The sequence below is a fragment of the Panthera pardus genome, unplaced genomic scaffold (genome assembly GCF_024362965.1).
Source record: "Panthera pardus isolate Hobbes unplaced genomic scaffold, ASM2436296v1 HiC_scaffold_8, whole genome shotgun sequence".
In the NCBI taxonomy this organism is placed as follows: domain Eukaryota; kingdom Metazoa; phylum Chordata; class Mammalia; order Carnivora; family Felidae; genus Panthera; species Panthera pardus.
In genome coordinates, this window is record NW_026527013.1 from 73,355,346 (window position 1) to 73,378,866 (window position 23,521).

General features: G+C 36.0%; 1 protein-coding gene across 4 annotated transcripts in view; it reads right to left on the minus strand.

Annotated features, from left to right (window-relative positions):
• Positions 1-23,521, minus strand: part of SUGCT (succinyl-CoA:glutarate-CoA transferase) — a 747,749-nt gene that overhangs the window by 347,708 nt on the left and 376,520 nt on the right. The window contains exon 13 of one of the 4 annotated variants that reach the window (XM_019451098.2): positions 22,237-23,346. The exons of the other annotated variants lie outside the window; for them this stretch is intronic. Coding sequence (XP_019306643.2) covers positions 23,236-23,346 — 111 coding nt within the window. The 3' untranslated portion in view covers positions 22,237-23,235. Of the gene's footprint in view, positions 1-22,236; positions 23,347-23,521 lie in introns of those variants that run through there. 4 annotated transcript variants of the gene reach the window in all.

A 23,521-nucleotide genomic window follows, 5' to 3' on the forward strand; every position in this document is an offset into this window, starting at 1 on the left:
CTCCAGAGCAGTGCCTCAAGAGATTTTGCCCACAGACTGAAGGAAGTGATAAGAACAGGAAGATCAAGAGTTCTCCCAAAGGAAGTGACGTATTTGGAAAGAGTATGGGGAAGTCTAGGACTAAGGATGCTTTCGAAAACAATGGAGATCTGCTGATAGGCAATTAATAGGAGGCTAGTAGCTATATGAGAGCAAAAAAAGTAAACTGGAGGCCACTTTATTTATCAGAAGCAACCAAAGAGAAAATTAAGTAGAGTCCCTCTTGGGTCAGAACAAAACACAAAAGCTGGCCTCAGAAAACCATCCCTACAAAGGGGAACCAATTTAGTTGGATCAGACTATGGGGCTATTCATGCTCAAAGGCATTGCTAAAAACAATACAGAAAAACCAAACAATAATAGAGCCTAACACCCAGATGTGATATCCACTGAGGCAGATAATTTAACAGAGAGATTAGGGAAAGTCAAAGAGAGCTCTGCTAAAACCACTGCAGTCCTAGGTTGAGACTACCTATGCCCAAGGCTACACCTTCTGAATGTCAACAGTAGAGGGTTCAAACTACAAGGGGAAGAGGGAGAGGAGAGACTTCACAGAATCAATCCAGAAAAGTCATTAAACAATAAACAAGAAATAACAACAAGCATTGCAGAGGCATGGTGAGGGAATCTGTACCCCAGACTGCTTACAGTACACTATCTAAAATGTCCAGTTTTCAGCAAAAATTATGACACATGCAAAGAAACATGAAAATGTGACTCATATACAAGAAAAAGAGTAGGCAATAAAAACTACTTCTGAGAGTATCCAGATGTCAGACCTAATGGATAAAGATTTCAAAATAGCCTTATAAGTATGTTCAGAAAACTAAAAGGAAACCATGCTTAATGAATTACAGGAAAGAATGATGAAAATATCTTGCCAAATAGAGAGTATCAATAAAGGAAAATAAATTATTTTAAAAGGACCAAATGAAACTTCTGAAGCTAAAACAGTAGAATAATTGAAATTAAATATTTACTACAGGGGCTAAAAAGTAAATTTGAACTAGGAGAATAAACACTGAATGAGCCTGAAGATAAATTGATAGGGATTATGAAGTCTGAAAAAACAGAAAAAAAGAATAAAGAAAAATAGACTCAGATAAATGTGACAGCACTAAATACAGCAACATAGGCATAATGAGTGTACCAAGGAAGAAGAGAGAAAGAAAGGGACACAAAATGGCTAAGTATTTCCAAAATTTGATGAAAACATTAACCTGCACATCCAAGAAGTTCAATGAGCTCCAACTAGGATCAATTTAAAGAAATCCACACCCAGACACAACTTAGTCAAAATGTTAAAAACCAAAGACAAAAAGAAAATCTTGAAATCAAGAGAAAAACAACTTGGAACAAAAAAGGAACACCAATAATATTGGCAGCTGATTTCACACCCGAAACAAGACAGGGGTGCCTGGGTGGCTCAGTGGGTTAAACTTCTAACTTTGGCTCAGGTCATGATCTCCCAGTTCATGAGTTCGAGCACCGCATTGGGCTCTGTGCCGACAGGTTAGAGCCTAGAGCCTGCTTCGGATTCTGTGTCTCCCTCTCTCTCTCTCTCTCTGCCCCTACCCTTCTCACACACTCTCTCTCTCTCTCTCTCTCTCTCTCTCTCTGTCTCTCAAAAATAAGTAAACATTCAAAAAAAAAAAAAAAAAAGGAAAGAAGAAACAATGCAGTACAGAAGGCAGGGGATGATATATCAAGAAGTTTCACAAATATTTGGGGGAAAAAACCCAAAAAACTGTCAATCAAGAATCTTACATACATACATCTTGCAAAATTATTTCTCATAAATTATTTTTCAGTTTTTTAAAAATGTAAATGAACTAAAGACATTCCCAGATAAACAAAGACTGAGACTGTGCTGTTAATAGACCTTATAAGACATATTAAAGGAAGTCCTTTGAGTCCATATGGAAAAACCAGTAAAGGCAAGTATCAAAATATAAAAGACATAAGAAATGTATATTTCGTCTTCTTTCTTATCCTAACTAAATAAAAAAAAAACCCTATTACACACATACATGTATGAGACCAACTCATTATATGAGTTTTGAATTCATTATATGAGGCCAGTATTACCCTGAAATAAAAACAAAACAAGACATAAGAAAACTACATGCATATATACATACTCTTATGAAAACAGACCCAAAAAATACTCGACAAAATATCAGCAAACCAAACACAGCATCAAATAAAATGAATTATACACCACGACTGATTGCAATTTATCCCAGGAATGCAAGTTTGATGTGACAACTGAATACCAATTAAGGTAATACACCATATCAATGAAAAAAGACAAAGAACACATAATCATTTCAATAGATACCGAAAAGCAACACTCTTTTATGATAAAAGCATTCAACAAACAATAAATTCAAAATAACTTCCCCAGTCCTGATACAAGGCACGTATGAAAAGACCACAGCAAATGTTATACTTGGAAGTAAAAAAATGAATGCTTTGTCCCTTAGATCAGGAACAAGACAAAGATGTCTGCTCTTGCTACTTCTATTCAACATAGTACTGGGGACTCTACCTAAGGAATTCAGGCAAAAACTGAAATGAAAGCCATCCAGATTAGATAGGAAGACAGCATAATCTTATATACAGAAAATTCCCAAGGAATCCACAACCCCTCCTAAAAAATACTATTGGAACTAGTAAGTGAATTCAGTAAGACTGAAGGAAAAGTCAATTTTATTTCCATGCAGTAATAACTAAAATTACAAAAGTAAAATCGAGAAATAAATTCCATTTACAGTATCATCAAAAAGAGTAAAATACTCAGGCACAAAATTGGCCAAAGAAATACAAGACTTGCACATTGAAAACGACAAAATATGTTTGCAATAAATTAGACTAAATAAATGGAAAGACGTAATATCTTCAAGGATCAGAAGACAATATTGCTAAAATGGCAATGCTACCAAATTGATCTACAGATTCAGCACAATTCCTATCAAAATCCCAACTAACTAATTAGCAGAAACTGACAAGCTACTCCTAAAATTTATGTGGCAATGCAAGGGAGTTGGAATAAAAAACAATCTTGGAAAGGAAAAACAAAGTTGAGGTTCTCTTCATTTCAAAACTATGACAAAGCCACAGTTCAAGACAGTGTGGTACTGGCAAAAGAACAGACATACAGATTAATGGAACAGAAATAAACCCTCACATTTCCTATGAATTGATTCCCAACAAGGGTGCCAGAAAATTCAATGCAGGAAAGAATAGTCGTTCAATAATTGGTAGCATGCCACTGGTTATTTATATGTAAAAGAAAAAAGTTAGACTCCTATCTCACACCATATGTAAAGACTAACTCATAGAGTTAATTAAACTAAATGGATTAGAGACCTAAATGTAAAGGTAAAACTATAAAATTGTTAGAAGAAAACATATTCATAAATCTTTATGTCCTTGGATTCTTGAATACAACACCAAAAACACAAGCAATGAAAGAAAAAAAATAGATAAATAAGACTTCATCAAAACTAAAAGTACTTGTGCTTCAGAGACCATCAAGAAAATATAAAGACAACCCACAGGATGGAAGAAAATATTTGCAACTCATACATTTGATTAGGGACTTGTATCCAGAGGATCTAAAGAACTCTTTATTTTTTTTATTTTTGAGAGAGGGCAAGCACAAATAGGGGAGGGGTGAGAGAGAGGGAGAGAGAGCACAGAGCCCGACCCCAAGGTTTGATCTCACTAACCATGAGATCATGACCTGAGCTAAAATCAAGAGTTGGACGCTCAACCAACTGAGCCACCCAGTTGCCCATAAAGAACTCTTTTAACTCAATAATAAAGACAAATAACCCAATTGAAAAATGGGCAAAACATTTGTATAGGCATTTATCCAGAGTGGACATACAAATGGTCAATAATCACTTTAGAACATTTTCAACATCATTATCATTAGTGACATGCAAATCAAAACCATAGTGAGATACTACTTCATATCCACTAGTATGGCTATGAAAGGAAAAAAGGAAAGAAGAAGAGAAGGAATAAAGGAGGAAAGGAGGGAGAGGGAGAAGGAAAGAAGGAGGATGGGAGGGAAAGGAAGAAGGAAGGAAAGAAGGCAGGGAGGAAAGAAAGACTAAGTAAGGAAGGAAGAAGGAAGCAAGGAAGGAGGGAAGAAAGGAAGGAAGGAAGGAAGGAAGGAAGGAAGGAAGGAAGGAAGGAAGGAAGGAAGGAAGGAAGATAATAAGTGTTGGCAAGGACATAGAGAAATTGCAACCTTCATGCACTGTTTGTGGGACTGTAAAATGGGGCAGCTACTTTGGAAACCAGTTTGGCAATTCCTCAAAAAATTAAACAGAATTATGTTTACTCCTGGCTATCTATCCAATAGGTATTAAAACATATATCTACACAAAGCCTGTACATGAATTTACATAAAAACACCTTTCAAAACAGACACTATGTGGGTATAAACCAAATGTCCATCAACTGATGAATGTACAAGCGAAATGTGGTGCATCTATACCAAGGTACATTATTCAGCCACATAAAGGAATGGAGTATTGGAGGAACCTTGAAATCATTAGGCTAAGTGAAGGAGCCACTCACAAAAAGACACATGTTGAATGATTCTATTTATATGAAATGCAGAGAATAGGCAAATCCATAAAAACAGAAAGCACATTAGTGGTTGCAGGAAGCTGGCAAGATGGTAAAATGGAGAGGAAATGCTAATGGGGCTTTTTAGGGGGTTATAAAAATGTTCTGAAATTAGAGGTGATGGTTGCACAATTCTGTGAAGTGTGCTGAAAATCATGGATTATACACTTTAAAGGGGGAATTTTCCACTATATGAATAATATCTCAATAAAGCTAGTAGTTTTTTAAAAGCTCACACACTGTAGGATCGCATCTATCTAACATTCTTGAAATGACAAAATTATAAAGATGGAAGGAAAACTCATGGCTGCTGTGAATTAGAAACAGGGAAGTGTTTGATATGGCCACAGTGAGGCAGCAGAAGGGATATGGATGTGGTTACAGATGAGTTCTGGGCCTGGATTGTGGCCATGGTTACACAAATCTACACAATCATGTAATAAAACGACATAGAACTATATACACACATTCTACCAACGTCAGATTCCTGGTTTTGCTGTTATGCTGTAATTATGTAAGCAAGACATAATCATCGAGGGAAACAAGTGAGGAGTCCACAGGAACTCTCTGTACCATCTTTGGAATTCCCTGTGAATCTAATTATTTCTAAATAAAATGTTTAAAAAAAATTTTTTTAAACCTCAATGGTCTTCTAATCTGATCTTTGTCAACGATGTCCTAATTATTAACCTGGTTCTCAATGAGTTGCTCAGTACCTAAAAAAGATACCCTGGCAAATAGATATAACATATTAAAGGCTTTGAGGCAATTAAGTCTCTCATTGCAAATAAATTATTTGGTACCTCTGTTCATTAAGTAGTCTCCTATTTGCTTAGAGTAAACCTAGTATTGTGATTCTTTCTCCCCAGTGCTTAGCACACTGCTTTGCACACAGCTGATACTCATGAAATATTTGACTATGAATCAATTCTGATCTTTAGGTCTCAATAAACAACTGTAGCAGCTCCACTTCATTACTGGGAAGCCTCTCCCAAAGGGAACAGCGAGGGGTGACTGGGTGGCTCAGTCAGTTAAGCGTTCAGCTTTGGCTCAGGTCATGATCTTGTGGTCTGTGAGTTTGAGCCCCATGTCGGGCTCTGTGCTGACAGCTCAGAGCCTGGAGCCTGCTTCAGATTCTGTCTCCCTCTCTCTCTGCAACTCCCCTGTTCACACTCAGTCTGTCTGTCTGTCTCTCTCTCTCTAAAAATAAATACATATTAAGAAAATTTTTAATAAATAAATAAAGGGAACAGCAATCTCAGTTTAGGGCACCTTCCTTTTTTGCATATTTAAAGACCATTTTCTAGAACTGTTTTAGGTTCACAACAAAACTAAAAGGAAGGTACAAAGAGTTTCCATATATGCCCAGCCCCCACACATGCATAGCCTCTCCCATTATCAACATCTGCCACCAATTACATCACTACAAATAACCAACAATGACACAGCAGAATAACCCAAAGCACCTTCTTTTCCACATATAAATCTCTCAGTCTCTGAAAAAAATACAGTCCTTCTTTACTTGTTCTTCTTACTACAGTTGGCAGAAATATACTTCTCTGAGCCACTGACCATGCAATCACCACTATTTCTAGGAGAATCTCCTAACTTAAACAAGCCCTAGTTGCATTCATAAACTTTTGGGGGATAAGAGTCATTAAAAAAAAGTCACTTTTTCAATGAGATGATGTCATTGTGTGCCTTGGGTCAGAGGACCCCAGACTATAGAATAGCATCCTACTCGGCCCGTGTCTGCTCCTGCAAATAGGTGTCCTGGCTTCCCCACACTTCAGTCTGAGGATAAGTAAAATGAACCTCCACGAGACTAGGAACTGAATCTTATCCTGGAAAAAGTTCTTTGAAATAGATTTTACCCTCTGACATGGCCAAGAACAGGGATTAACATAGGATCTGTTAGTCTAGTTGCAACACAACGATACTGTTCCCCAAGATGCCCACACATGTCTAGAATTATTAAAGTAGCTGATTTCCTAGAACCTGGAAACTACATTTCCACAATGCTCAGATATGGTCATCTACAGCTAGATTTTTACCAGAATTTGAGTTTATGAGGGGTTCAGGGCCAGAGTTCTGGCTGACAGGATATAAAACAAAGAATGAATAGCTTCTAGTAACTCTTACAGTGCATGATTTTTGGTAGGCTATATCAAATATGGCTTGAACCTGAGGAATTCTATCTTATATCCTGAATCTCTACCATGAAACTGATAAACTCCACATATGTCACACACAGCTGTACATCGGCGTGTGTATCCTGCACCCTACATCCTCCTGGGCTTCATTGCTACCCAGGATCACCAGACAACATTGCTGCTCATACAAGTTCCTCTGCTCCACTTCCAGTAGTTGGTATCACACTACACAGTCTGACATTTTGGATGTAGATCAAGCCCTTCAGCATGGCATACAAGTACTCCATGAAATGACTCTTGGGTTCCCTATTTTCACCTCTTACCATATCTCCCCCACACTCTAGGCTCCAGCCATAACCCAACACCTGAGCTTCTCAGACCTCTGCAGGCAGCTCCACATCTCCTATTTCTTTGCTTGGTTAATGCTTCTGCCTGAAGTGCTTCCCTGTGCACCATCGCATTTTCCAAAAAACATCTAGCCATCTTAAAAAATGAATCAATAAAAAGTGCTTTCATTTTAAATACTTCATATGCACTATGTCATTGAAATATTTTTTTTAATTAATGAGATAGAAATCATTAAAAGCTCCATTTTACACAGGTGGAAACTGAGGCATAGGAAACTTGAGTAATGCTCAAATCACTCCATGAGTAAGTGGCAGAGCTCAAATAAAAGTCAGTTCTGTCCAACTATAACGACCATGTTCATAAACAACACTCTCCTCTCTCCAAAGCATTCTGTGGTTCTACAGTAGAATCCTTGGGGAATCTTCTAAAAATCCAGACATCCTTAATTCTATACTAACCTGTGTTGTCAGAATCCCTGTTGCTGGAGCTGTGGGATCTATATTTTGAAATAGTTCCCCAGGTGACTAATGGATACCCTGTTTGAGAATCCCTGCCTGCTGATCTAAAAGGGCTTACATCAACTATTGACACTTCAATGTACCAAGAAATTGGGTAGCATCTGAAACCAATTTTGAAAATTTAACCATTTTTCATAAAAGTTAAATGAGACATATCTATTTTGCAAAAATGAGAATCTGTAGAGAAGTATTTCCAAGAGTAACTGCATTCTGGTAACATTTTAATTACATTTTATAAATTAGCAAAAATCTGTTTTGTAAAGAAAAATGAATTTAAATTATCTTTCATTTAAATTTTTGACAAGGAATCAACTACAATTGTGTGGAGAAGATCTGAACATTTGATTGAGTGTATGCTGTCTTCGTGGTCTTCAGGCATCAGAAATAAAATCTCAACTATGATGCAGAAATATCAGTAATAGTTCAGGCTTCAATTACTCAGTGTTTCATATCTCTAAAAAAGTAAAGGGAGAAGTATTATAACCAGTCAATTTGAAATGTGAGGGGAAAAATGGTATATAACAGTCTTCAGACTTTTTAATAAGCATTGTTTTTAAGTGACTGAAATCTGAAAGAAAGGCAATGAAATTTGAAATTTTATTTTATCTGTTCCGTAGGACTTCCCTTTGTTACATTTCATTTTAATTTTCTTTTAATGCAAGCCTCTTTGTTTTTGCATTTATATAATATAAGTTACTTGAAATGAAATTTTTTCCGATTTTTTTTTATTTTTATTTGGAAATAATTTTAGACTTACAGAAAAGTTGCAAAGCACAGTACTCAAACATCACTTCATCCAGCTTCTACTATTAACATCTTTCCTAACCATAGTATAACTATTAAAACCAACAATTTTAAATGGGTACTATATTAGTAACTAATCTAGAGACTCTGAATTTTGACAAGTATCACACTGGCCCTTTTCTCTGGTCCAAGGTACAATCCAGGATCCCACACTGCAGGTAACTGTCAAACCTTTTTAGCATTCTCCAATCTGGGACAGTTCCTCAGTCTCTGTCTTGCATGACCTGGACACTTTTAAAGAGGACTGGTCAGGTATTGTATAGAATGTCTCTCAAATTGAGTTGATCAGATATTTTCCCATGACTAGGTTAAAATTATGCATTTGGAGCAAGAAAGTGATGTCATGAATCATCTCAAAGGGTTTCTGATGCTGACAGATCTTAGTACTAACTTGGATCACTTGGTTAAGCTGGTATTAGTAACCAATCCCCCCCCCCCCCACCCCAGCATAAAGTTACTAGCTTTTCCTTTGTAACTGAGAAGATAGAGACATACTTTGAGATTACGAACATCCTCTTTTTCACTGTAATTTTAGCATCCATCAATGGTTCTTTCCTGAAACAGATTTTACTGTGATGTTTACCTAAAGGTAATTTTCTATTTCCTCATTCCTTCTATGTTTGTTAATTGAAATCCTACAATCTGACCAGCTCTTTTCCATTCTTCCACATTTATTTATTGATTCAATTATTTATTTACATTAGTATAGACTCATGGATATTCTATGGATTACAGTTCATTACCATAATTATATTATATTTATTTTGTTACTCAAAGGGTCCCATCCGGGCCCTTGGGAACTCTCTGAAGTTGGTTCCTTTGTACTTCTTTCATGTTCCCATCATTTTGTGAGCACTTCCTCACTGTCACCACAAAGTGTTCCAGGCTTATATTACGTTTGCTGTGAAAAACTGGACGAATGATTTAGCGCTGCTCAGAAACAAGAAAATAGACTTTTTTTCCTCTTAGTATCCCTGACCATTGCTGGCTCTGATACGTTATTCCTCTTTCTGAAAATTCTGTTTTTCCTCATACTCCAAAATATTTCATTTGCCAGGGAACAATGAAGAAGTGCTAGATGTATGTCAAATGCCTGACATGGAAAATTGGTTTTTAAGGAGAGTACCTTAAGGACAAGCTGACGAGTCATTCCTACAAGTCAGAAGATTTTCTTCTCTTTAGCAGAAAAGCCTTTATTTTAATGAAAAAAGTAAACAAAACCCCAATATATAAAGCATTCAAAAGCAAGAATGTATTAGTCTAGTTATGTAAATGTATCGTTCAAAACGATAACATTTGCTTACCCTACAATCCGTATAAAAATTGGGGTTTTCTATTATAGTTCAGGTTATTTAATAACTTTTTTGTTCAATTTATTTCTATATTTTGATTACATATTTCATAAAAACCCTAATTTGCATGAATAAGTAGTTACAAAGTACACGAACTTTTTGAGCACTTCTACTTAACTATGATAGGATTCTCTTTGAGAAAAACTATTCAAGAGCTTTTCTAAAAATAGTAAGAAATTTTGCTTTAAAGTTGAAACATTCAGGTTCTGGGTAACAGAGAAATAAGTATACTCTACACTGTCTCCCACTGAATGCGGCTATAAAACCTCGACAGAATACAGGGAACGGCTATTTGAGGATTCAAAAGTAAACAGCAGCAGATGGATTGGGGAAGAACAGAATTCAAATACCACCATATAAGCAGTAAGTTTACCAATTTTTTTACTGCTGTATCCCCTGGTCTGAACTCATCACATAGGAAACAAAGAAGTGAACACTGGGAGGCTGCTATAGGCTGAATGTTTGTGCCCATCTTCCATGACCACCCCCCCATCCAAATTCTTATGTTGAAATCTAGTCCACCAAAGTGATGGTATTTGGAGGTGGAGTCCTAAGGAGGTGATTAAGTCAGGAGGGTGGAGCCCTCATGAATGAGATTAACACCCTCAGACCTCAGGGAGCTCCCTCACCCCTTCCAACATGACAGAACAAAGCATAAAAACAGCTGGCTATGAACCAGGAAGTGGATCCTCACCAGACGCCAAACATGCCAGCATCTTCGTCTTGGATTTTCCAGCCTCTAGAAATGTGACAAATAAGTTTCTGTTGTTTATTAGCAACACAGTCTACGGTATTTTTGTTACAGCATCCCAAATGGACTACAATCGATGCAGACAGGGAAAACACTGAGAGAAGCCCTTTAGTTCTGGTTCAAGGAGTGGGAAAGTGAATGCAAAACAGTCAACAAGACAGTGGAACCCCCCTGGTTTTTTCTCTTTCTTTTATCTATCTCACTCCCCGGCTCTCAGGCAATGCTGTGGTGTCAGGGTAGCAGCAGCTTTGACAGCAGAGGCAGTGGGAGCCAGCAGAAGACAAAATCCTAAGAAAGGGAATGTTCCTTGAAGTTTGATGGAACTGCAGTTGCAAAGGGTGGACTCGGATCTGATGGCACTTTTTCCTTCATTGTCCTGCTGCCACTTGGCCCCAAAGACAGGTGCAGTTGTGGAAGTGCACAGAGAACAGCATAACTAAAGTCATAGCATTCTGGCCAGAGGACCAAAAAGATGCACCCCAGGAAACTGGAAATTACCAAAGGGATCTTGAGAGAGGAACTCAGGAATATGGCTGTGTAACGTTACTTATGAACTCCTAGACACATGTATGTGTCGAGTTCAACAAACCACACTTTGAAAACTGAATTAACAGATACAACACGACCCAGATCCCATACTGGCTACAAGGTGGTATATATGCACCCCACATTTGGATAGCTCTGCAAAAGGTTAGAAAATTGAAATGACATTAGAACCATTTCCCACTGAAGGCTAAGCAGAACTTAGTATGAACCCAATCATGTTGAAATGACCAATGTCATGTGAAAAAAAAAAAAGAGAGAGAAAAACAATTGAATAAAAAAACACAGTCAGGGTGCCTGTGTGGCTCAGTTGGGTAAGCGTCCGACTCTTGATCTCAACTCAGGTCACAATCTCAGGGTTCGCGGGATAGAGCCCCACGTCAGGCTTTGTGTTGATAGCACAGAGCCTGCTTGGGATTCTCTCTCCCTCTCTCTCTGCCCCTCTCCTGCTCGATCTCTTTCTCTCTCAGAATAAATTAATAAACATTAAAAAAAAAAAAACAAGTTCTCAGTGATCTGTGGGACAATAACAAGAATGCACGGGTATTATATTCATCCTGTTTACAACTACATTATAAGCCTACAGTGAGACTGTAATTAGGGACACAAAGACCAAGAAACCCAAAGGAATCTGCTTTAAGGGAGTATATGAAATTTTCTACTCTTTCATAAAACTCAAGACCTAACCCAGACTTCTCCATGTTCATCCCTATACAACAAATTAAACCCTCCCAAAACTCTGATTTGTTCTTTAACAATAGATTTCTAACCTCTTCTGGTATCTTTTTTTGTTTTTATTATTATTTTGAGATATAATTTATATATCACGAAATTCATCCTTTTAAAGTGTACAATTCAGTGGCTTTAAATACATTCTCAAGTTTGTGCAACCCTCACTACTATCTAATTCCAGAACATTTTCATCATTCCAGAAGGAAACCCCATACTCATTAGCAACCATTCCCCATTCCCCCTCCTTCTCTCAGTCCCTGGAAGCCACCAATGTATTTTCTGTCTTTCTGAATAGGTTTTACCTCTTCTGGACATTTCATATAGTTGGAGTCATACAATAGGTGGCCTATTACAGGTATCTCCCTTCACTTAGCATAATGTTTTCAAGGGCCATTCATGCTGTTGCAGAACTTCATACAGTTTTATGAATGAATAATATTCCATTGCATAGATATACCACATTTGATTATCTATTCATCTGCAGATGAAAATTTCGGTTGTGTGTGTCTTTTTAGATATTACAAGTAAAGCTTTCATGAACATATGTGGGCACATTTTTGTACAAACATATTTTTCTCCAATTATTATACCTAGGAGGGAAATCGCTGGGTCAGGTGGTAACTCCATGTTTAACATTTTGAGGAACTGACAAACTATTTTCCAAAGCAGTTGCACCATTTCACACTGTCACCAGCACTGTACAAGGGTTCCAATTCATTTATACCCTTAACAACACATCACTTTTTCATTACAGTCACCCTAGTTATATCACACTGTAATTCTGATTTGTATTTCCATAATAATTTATGATGCTGAGCATTCTTACATGTGATTAATGGCCATTTGTATATCTTCTTTGGACAAGTGTCTATATAAATCGTTTATCCACTTTTAATTGTATTATTTCTCTTTTTATTATTGAGCTGTAGAAATTATTTATATAATCTGGACATGAGACACTTATAGTATCTTTGACTCTAAATTGTAGTGTTCCCAATATTCAAGTAGTCACTGAGTCCAATCACTTCTTTTTTAGTGTGGCTTTTATCTCTTATTTTCCAGACCCATCATAATCATTTTAGTTCAAGCTTTTAACATCTGATGCCTAGAGTAATCATTCAGCAACATAATCCTCTAATTGATCTATGGCAAAAGCTTTCTATAAGATCTTCTTTCCTATGATTTTAAAAGCACCCATCAAATAATTTTTTACTTGGTATCCAAGTTAATATTTCCTACATAGAAGTTCTTGATATATATGGCTTTTTTAGAAAGTCTTCACTTTTAATCAATGCCTATATTAGGCTGACAATCTTTAGGAATTTTAGGGGTTGATAATATTTCAGAATTTAAGTACAAGGTTACTGTCCCTTTTTCTTATGGCATTAGTGGAGGGTAGTGCAGAGAAGTAGGCAAGAAAGCTAATCCTATTAAAAAATAACTCCCTGCACCCAGTATCTGGTTTAGAAATTCATTTGAATTGCTGGAAATACTCTTTTAAGTTTTTATTTGAAAGAGAAGGAAACAAAGTGATGCTTTAAGATCTTTGAGGGGAAGGGTGGATGAGGTCATGCTGAGCTGGTAGGGAGTCAGAGACAATAGAAAGGAGAGGAAGCAAGGATAAAAGAGGATAAAAGGATGAGGGCCTTAAGTCCTTAGTGAGTGAGTGAGGAGCACACAAAGTGTCTGCAACAGAGCAGGGAGACCATCAAGGAAGGTGAGAGAACACAGAAGATACTTAGTACTATACACATAATATGTAAGGCCATTTTTGTTTCCAACACTTAGCCCACAGGGAAAATTCAAATCCTTTAGAGAAATATTTGAGGTGCTTCACGATCAGGACCCAAGCTACACTTCCAACTTAATCTTCTACCATCTCCTATAATGGTTTTCAAAATATAGTTTGTACCAGAATAATTCTGGGAAATCTACATAAGCCAATACCTGAACCTCATCCAAAGACATTAAAAATCACTGGGCTTGGTTAGTTCCAGAAATATGAATTTTAACAAGGCCTCTGGATGATTCTAACCCAGGTGTTCTTTTGGAGACCACTCTAAAAACACTTCCATAAAACTTTTACATTTGTCTTTCAAAAGTAGCAATAAATGGGAGACCAAACCTAGCAAGGTAAGGACAAGGAGCCTAAGAACTCCAGCAGAGCACAGTAAGACCTTCTTGAAGGTGTAAGCATAAGTGTAAAGAGGGTCAGCACAAAGTACAAAGTAAAAGAAATTTAGACGTGGATATTCTGATAGGGTAAACAACTTCAGGACATCCTAGAAAGACAGACTGGAAGTTACACTTAAAAATCAAATCACAATTACTTCTGGAAGTCTAGGAACTGTGTGAGTGTCCAAGGTTGTGATCTCTCAGAAGCAGTCACAGAGGAAATCCCCAAGCTATTAGTCCCTGGCTAAAAAAAAAGGCAGGGGGTGGGGGGAAGGAGACTGTAAACTCAATAGCAGCTTCCAAGTCACACACACGACCAACTACAAAGGATAAAAATCTAACTGGGTAAGAACATCCTCAGGGTTCTTAGTAAGTGGCTTATACCTACTCAGGGAAGACCTAGAGCTAAAAGATAAAAGTAAGTGGAAACCATCTGAGCTGGGACCTCAGTGGCTATGCATTGCAAGGAAAATGGTTCTCACAGAATGGATGCAGGCAAGTCACTGTTGTATTACCTGTTAAGCAACAAACAAAACAATGCCTGGGGTTGGAGGAGATCTAATATATCCAGATGGCAACAAAAAGGTATGAGACATGCAAATAAACAGTAAAGTGTGACCAATACACAGAAAGAAAATGCTGGCAATAGAAACTGCCTTTGAAGAGGCCCAGATGGTGGACTTAGCAGGCAAAAACTTCAAAGCAGCTATTATAAATATGTTCAAAGAACAAAAGGAAATCATGCTTAAATAATTAAAGGAAGATATGAGGACATTGTCTCATCAAAGATACCATATCAATGGAGAGATAGAAATATTCCAATTATTTAAAAGGAACCAAATGGAAATTCTGCAGTCAAGAAGTACAATAACTGAAATGAAAATTTCACTGGAGGGGCTCAACCATATACTTCAATTGGCAGAAGAAATAATCAGTAAATTTGGAGATAGATGAATAGAGATTATGCAATCTGAAGAAGAGGAAAAAATGAAGAACAGAGCCTTAGAGAAATGAGAACAGAGCCATTTAAAAGCACCAACATACACATAAATGGGAGAACCAGAAGGAGGTATGAGAAAGTGATGAACAATACCAAAGAAATAATGGCTGAAAACTTTGGAAATTTCATGAAAAACATTAGTCTACACATCCAAGAAGCTCAATGAACTCTAAGTATGATCAATGTAAAGGGATTCACATACACCCAGACACATAATACTCAAAATGTTCAAATACAAAGAAGAAACCCTAAAGGAGCAAAAGAAAAATGACTGATAACATACTAGGTAGCCCAGTAAGACTAACATGTAACATCTCATCAGATACCATGGAAGTCAGAAGGCACTGGAGCAATGTATTAAAAGAGTTAGAAGTAAAAAACTGTCAAACAATATTATAGCCAGCAAAACTATCTTTCACAAATGAAAGCAAACTAAAGATAATCCCAGATAAACAAAAACTGAAAGAATTTTTTGGTATCAGATTTACATTGTAATAAATAGCAAAGAAAGTTCTTTAGGCTGGAAGTAAATGATATCATATAGCACTATGAATCCACACACAGATACACAGCAGAAAACCAATAAAATAATAATTAAGGCAATTACAAAAAACAATGTAATTACATATTTGTTACTTTCTCCTCTTGACTGATTTACATAGCTACTGCAAAATCTATAAAGACCTTATCAAACTCAACACTCAAAAATCAAATAATCCAGTTAAGAACTGGGCAGAAGACATGAATACACATTTTTCCAAAGAAGACATCCAGATGGCTAACAGACACATGAAAAGATGCTCACCATCACTCATCATCAGGGAAATATAAATCAAAAATATGATGAGATACCACCTCACACCTGTCAGAATGGCTAAAATGAACAGCACAGGAAACAACAGGTGTTGGTGAGGATTCATAGAAAGGGGAACCCTCTTACACTGTTCATGAGAATACAAATTGGCACAGCCACTTTGGTAAACAGTATGGAGTTTCCTCAAAAACTTAAAAATAGAACTACCCTATGACCCAACAGGTACACTACTAGATATTCACCCAAATGATACAAAAATACTGATTCGAAGGGGCACGTGCACCCCAATGTTTATAGCAGCATTATCTATAATAGCCAAATTATGGAAAGAGCTCAAGTGTCCACTGACTGATGAGTGGATAAAGACGATGTGGCATGTTATGTATGTATGTGTGTATATATATATATGTGTGTGTGTGGATATATATATACACACACACACACATACACACACACACACACACACACACACACACACACAGAGAGAGAGAGAGAGAGACAGAGACAGAGAGAGAGAGAGAGAGAAATATTGTTCAGCCATAAAAAAATAATAAAATCTTGCCATTCACAACAACAGGGATGGAACTAGAGAGTATTATGCTAAGTAAAATAAGTCAGTCAGAGAAAGACAAATACCATATGTTTTCACTCATATGTGGAATTTAAGAAACAAAACAGATGAACATAGGGGGTAAAAAAGAGAGAGAGGCAAACCATAGAACAGACTCTTAACTATAGAGAACAAACTGAGGGTTGCTAGAAGGGACGGGCTAAATGGGTGATGGGCATTAAGGAGGGCACTCGTGATGAAAACTAGGTGTTGTATGTAAGTAATGAATCACTGGATTCTACACCTGAAACCAATATCAACTGTATGTTAACTAACTAGAATTTAAATAAAAATGTGAAACAAACAAAAGCTATTGCAATAAACAGTATGTATATAAATATACTATTGGGCCTATAATATGTAAATGTAATATATTTAACAATAATAGCACAAGGGGGGTGGACAACAGCAACAAGATTTACTGGATTAAGGAAAGGACATCAGATCCAACTCAAATCTTTAACTCAAATCCATAGGTATAAATTAAGAAAATAAGATGGCATAAAAAGATTAATATAAAAATTCTATGAATATTTATTTGCCCTTATTTCTTTCATCAGCAACTCTGAAAGATTTAATACTGTATAACATATTTTATAGAGAAATAATTGTAACAGTGTATTGCTGAGTTTATAATATGTATAGATGTTATATATCTGAAACTATATATATACATATACTATATATTGTATACATATACATGTATATGTATATATATAGTTTCAATACATAGTATACAATATACATATATTATACATTATACATACAATATACATATACATGTATATGTATACAAATATACATATATTGTATATATATATGGAGCTATATAGGAGTAAAGTTTCAATATTTCACTGTAACTAAGTCAGTATAAAACTGAAGTCAATTCTTTTTTTTTAATTTTTTTAACGTTTATTTATTTTTGAGACAGAGAGAGACAGTGTGAACAGGGGAGGGGCAGAGAGAGAGGGAGACACAGAATCCAAAACAGGCTCCAGGCTCTGAGCTGTCAGCACAGAGCCCGACGCGGGGCTCGAAGTCACAGACCGTGAGATCATGACCTGAGCCGAAGTCTGACGCTTAACCGACCCAGCCACCCAGGAGCCCCTGAAATCAATTCTTTTTGACCACCTACCCACCCTTCTTGCCTCTGGCAACCACCAGTTTGTTCTCTGTATTTATAGGTCTGATTTTGCTTTTTGTTTGTTCATTCATTTGTTTGATTTTGTAGGTTCCACATATACAAATCACACAGCATTTGTCTTCCTTTAGGACCTTCTAGGTCAATCCATGTTGTCACAAATGGCAAGATCTCACCTTTTTTATGGCTGAATAATATTCCTGTGTGTGTGTGTGTGTGTGTGTGTGTGTGTGTGCGCCACACCTTCTTTATGCATTCATCTACTGATGGACACTTGAGTTCTTCCATATCTTGGTTATTATAAATAATGCTGTAATAAACATAGGGGTGCATATATTTTTTGAATTAGTGTTTTCATTTTCTTTGGGTAAGTATCCACTAGTGGTTATAAGTGAAGGTAGTGGGAGACACAGGCTGCCAGTTATGGAATGAATTAGTCATAGGAATAAAAGCTGCAATGCAGAGAATATAGTCACTGGTATTGCAATAGTGCTGTATGGTGACATATGGTGGCTATACTTGTGAGAACAGCATAACTATAGTTGTTGAATCACTATTTTGTACACCTGAAACTAATGTGACATTGTGTGTCAACTAAACTCAAATAAAAGAAGCTGAAGTCAATTCTGATAAGTTAAGGTATATATTATAGGCCCCAAAGAAACCAATAAAAAAAGCTCAAAATATCATTAAAAGTTATGAAAGGAATTAAAATATTACAGAGGAAAATATCTACTTAATACAAAAGAAGGCAATGAAAAGAACAGCAATAAAAAAGACTTGAGACACATAAAAAACAAAAAGCAAAATGTCAGGTGTAAATCCAACCACACCAGTAATAACTAAGTGTAAATGGCTTAAACAATTCAATCAAAAGGCATACATTTTCAGGTTGGATTAAAAAAAAAAAAAAAGATCCAACTATATACTGTCTACATAAGAGATACTTTATATTCAAACATGCAAATAGATTGAAAATAAAAGGATGAAAAAGATGTACAATGCAAACAACAATCATAAAAGAGAATGCAGTGACAATACTAATATCAGAAAGTAGATATTAAAACAAAAAATCTTGGAGCACCTGGGTGATTCAGTCAGTTAAGTGTCTGACTCTTGATCTCAGTTCAGGTCACAATCTCACTGTTCATGACATTCAGCTCTGCATTGGGCTCTGTGTGGACAGCATGGAGCCTGCTTGGGATTTCTCTCTCTCTCTCTCTCTCTCTCTCTCTCTCTGCCCTTCCCCACTCATGCATGCTTGCTCTCACTCTCTCTTGCTCTCTCTCTCAAAATAAACTTTAAAAAATCAAAAACAAAATCTTACTAGAGTGAAAGACAAACATTTTATGATGATAAAGGGATAATTCATCAAGATGATATAACAGTGATGAACATATAAGCATGTAACAACAGAGCCCAAAATAGATGAAGCAAAAGCTGACCAAAAGGAGAGACAGACAATTTACCAATAACATTGGGAGATTTCACACCCAACTTTCAATAATGTCTACAACAACAAGGCGGAAGATCAACAAGGAAATATAAGAGTTAAATAATGGTAAAAATAAATGAGACCTAACAGACATCTACAGAACACTCCAATAGAATACACATTCTTAAGAATACATTGAACATTCTGAAGAATGGATCCTATAATAAGACATAAAATAAGCCTCAATAAATTTGAAGGAGCTTAAATCATTCAAAGTATGTTTTTCAAACACAATGAATAAAATTAAAAATCAGCATTAGAAATCTTGAGAAATACACAATTGTGGAAATAAATAAAAATGTTTAAATAATTAAAGTTCTGAAATGAACACTTACATTAATAGGTTTTGAACAAGAATGACAAGAAAATTCAATGGGAAAAGAATAGTCTTTTTTTTAACAAATGATGCTGAAAAATTTGGATATATCCATATGCAAAATAGTGAAGTTGGACTCCACACCTTACAGGATGAGCATACACACACACACACACACACACACACACACACACACGCGTGCCAGATTGTTCACAGACCTGAATGTAAGATGTAAAACTTACAAAACTCTTAGAAAATACAGCCATAAATATTCATGTCCTCAGATAAGCAATGGTTTCCTAGTATAGCACATAAAGCACAGGTAACAAAAATAAAAGAGCTAAATTGCAAATTCAGGGTCCATTTTTAACTGCTGAGTTCTTACAGAATGTTGAACTCCATTTCAAGGTCCCTTTAGACTTTGAATACACCATTTTGTGGGTCTTCTTTCTTCATCATTAATCATTTTAGGAAAGTTCTTCAAATATCAATGGTGCTCAGTCCCTGTCAATCATTGTTCATGTTCAGTACTACCAATAATACAGATAGAATGCTTTTTAATTAATAACTACAATACCATGGTAATGAAAAATGTTCTTATTTGACTAAATCTGTGAAATCATAACATTCAGTATTGGCTGTCTGAGACAGAGAAATACAGAGAGAATAACTTTACAAAACAAACAAACAAACAAACAAACCCTTCAGATATTCCCAGGTCCCAAATAATTTCAAAATCACTGAACAGTAAAAGTTTAAAACCTCCATTAAATTCCTCTTAATCACTGAAAAAGAATATATGAGTAATATGACAAACTGATTACAAAAAGTATTTAAAAGAATAAAGAGTTTTTTGGTAAGTTTCATGATAAAGACATTTTGCAAGTCTTTGTCATATCTTAAACTTCTGTTAGTTCATTAAATAGGATGATTTGTGACTATTATTTCTCACTACTAAAATGCCCAAAACATTTATATGTAACTCTTCTGTGATTGATGGACACTCTTTACCTTGAACTGGACTGCAGGACCTCCTTGGAGGAAGCTTTATTTTTGTTGATTTACTGTTTTCCATCATACTCTCTTCCCTTGCAAAATATCTACTACAAAACCAATATATATATAGGTATATGTATTGGTATATATATATTATATATTATGTAATATAATATCTATGAGAGTGTGCATGCACACAAGCTAGTGTTGGCCATCAATTACTATTTGCTGAACAAATGAGTGAATGTCTGATTGAATGAATAAGCAAATACATTCTCCTTTGCCCTGAACCATGCCTTTGACATTTTTATAAAAAGATAAAAAGTAAAGGAGGCTTTTTTTCTTTAACATAAACTCTACAATCTTATTTCCATCACCATCAGTCAAGTAATGTTCAAGGCATTTGAATTGGCTATCTAAATATATAGAAGTGTTATCATTCAAAGAAACTGGTGCATCCAATTTTCTTAGCTATATTTTAAAAATAAGCACAAAATGCCAGTAATGTTATAATATGTCCTTAATTTTGATTTAACATTTTAATCGGTTTCCTCTTACATTATTAGGATCCTTCTCAACACAATAAAATAACACTAGATATTACTGCCTAATGCTTTTTATTTTAATATAAAATTGAAGGCTTACACTCTCCATTTTTATTTCATTTAATCACGTAAGTCTAAAACATTATTTCTTCAAAAATTTAAAGTATTAAACCCAGGTTCATAAAACAAACACACACATAATATATCTGAATTTGTTCACCATCTAAAATGTGTCATGTATATATTCAGAGATGGGCACAAAATTTGTTTTTTTATCTCCTTCGTCTCCCAGGAATTATTTCCAGACATATTGTTTTACTTCAGATCTTCATCAACTGTTTTCCTGTTGCAAGGAGCACTGTAGGTATGCGTGCTTCCCAGCAGTATTAGAGACAAGGATATAATTTTGTCTGAGGTGTATAAGACCCCCAGGGCTATACAACTGCATTTCAATAAATATTAACTAATGTCATTGAGAAGGCAATCTTTAAAATGCATCAACAATGTGTGTGTGCATGCGTGCGTTTGTGCGCATGTGCAGAAGCACGTGCATGCATGAGTGTAGAAAGGGCTTGAAAAACAGCTTTGTATATTGGGGTGCTTCTGACACTTACTACATGAATATTGAAACTTTTTTTCCCAGATGCTCAGATATTTTGCCAAAATGTGCTAAAAAAAACCAAATCACTTAGAGAATATGAGCTAGCCTAGAGATTAATAAAATCTCCAACTTCACAGGCTTCCACAAATAATGATATGAAAACAACAGATAATTTTAAGCCATCAAATATTTCAATACTTCATTCTGTTTGTTTCTATGACATATTTACCCCATACGAAAGATTTGCTAACGGAGTTGTAATGGCCTTCTGGGACCGGAAGAATAAGGTTTCTGTAGAAAATGTTAAATTAATTTTGATGGTGATACAAAGTTAAGGAAGGGTTGTTAAGGGATGGCTTGCGGCCATGGGGTGGGGTTTTGTTTTGGTATCCTTTTAGAGCCTGCAGGTGTTTGGCACCAGCTAAAATCAGGGCCAGCTGTGATATTTCAGTTCTGATATTTCCCTCCCAATAGTTCTCAGAAGTGATGCTTCAGGGTGATGTCTTACACCTGATGTATTCAACTTGTGTGGTAGAAATGTGAAGACTTTGTTAAATAACATCAGTTTTGCGACACCCTTTGCCCTCTCTTCCCCACCCACAGGTCATGGCATCAAGGAGAAAAAAAAAAACATTAATCAGACATTCAGTCATTCATCTCTATGTATTTTTTTTAATTGCGCAGTTCAGCAAAGAATACACTAGAATCGTCAAACACACAGTATTAACCAAAATACAAAAGACAGGATAACACAATCTCTTTTGATTCTCATGGTAGATAATGATGCTTTTAAATGCTCTCAGTGGTGAGATCCATACCTATTTTTGCAAGAATTTGAATAGTTTCTATTAAAAGCTGCATTTTCTTTTAAGTTTGTTTGGGTTGGAAAACCTCAAACCACAATGTATTTCATGCACATGTTCCCAAGGGTATGTTAAATAGGACCATACTGAGGTCATCTAGCAAGTTTTTTAAACTTTTTAAGAATTCCTTTAATGTATTGCACAATCTTGGCCTGATTAAAAAAAGATATTTTAAGAAAGCACTTGGAAAAACGACCATGAAAATCTATATGCAGATAATCTCCATTATACTTCTATAATACACAGACTTTTCCACAGATAATTTATCACTGAGGGAGAAAAACAATAAAACTACCACTAAAAAGGCTTTTGGATCAAAATTTCTCAAAGCTATCAGTAAATCCAGACCAAAACCCCCATAGTATTCTTGATTGACTTAACAGTGGATACTTTAGGATCATTTCGACTACGCAGTCTGTAGCATATAACCAGAGGATAAAAGGTAGACAACCTTGTCTCTATCCAAGAAAAAAAAAAAATCATCTGTTCTTTCAGTTGAGTCAAAAAATCAAGTTTTCTTGGAACAGGAGGCCATGATGAAATTATTTAGGTTAGCAGTAGTTTCTACCGTCAAGTAAATTTTTGTTGTCTACCAAGTCTAAACCATAGATGAAATGTACATGTCCCACTATAAGCAGGCCCACAGAAAATTCTCTCTTGCACTGTGATGCTTCTTTTTTTTTTTTTTTTTTTTTTTTGGGTTAGACATACCCCCTCTTCACTTCATCAAAGCCTCACTTCCTGCGCCATGTTCCAGGCCTTGTACTTCACCCAAGTCAATTTTCAGTTGAACTAGCAGCTGTGCTGGCACAGCACACACGGAGAGCCAGCCACGGGCGCCAGCGGCACGGTCCCACATCTGAGCACAAGTGGCCGGTTCCACATACCCAGGGCCAAGAAACTCTACAGCTCATGGGGGAAAAACAAGGGAGGACACCTTAAACGGAAATGATACTTGTACAGAAAATAAAAAATAAAATAAAAGGAATTTCAGCAATCAGAAATGATGAAGGTTGAGAATTTGGCACAGAGTTTGTAGATGCATTTTCTTAAAAGAGTATTAGAGCTCGGTTTTAAG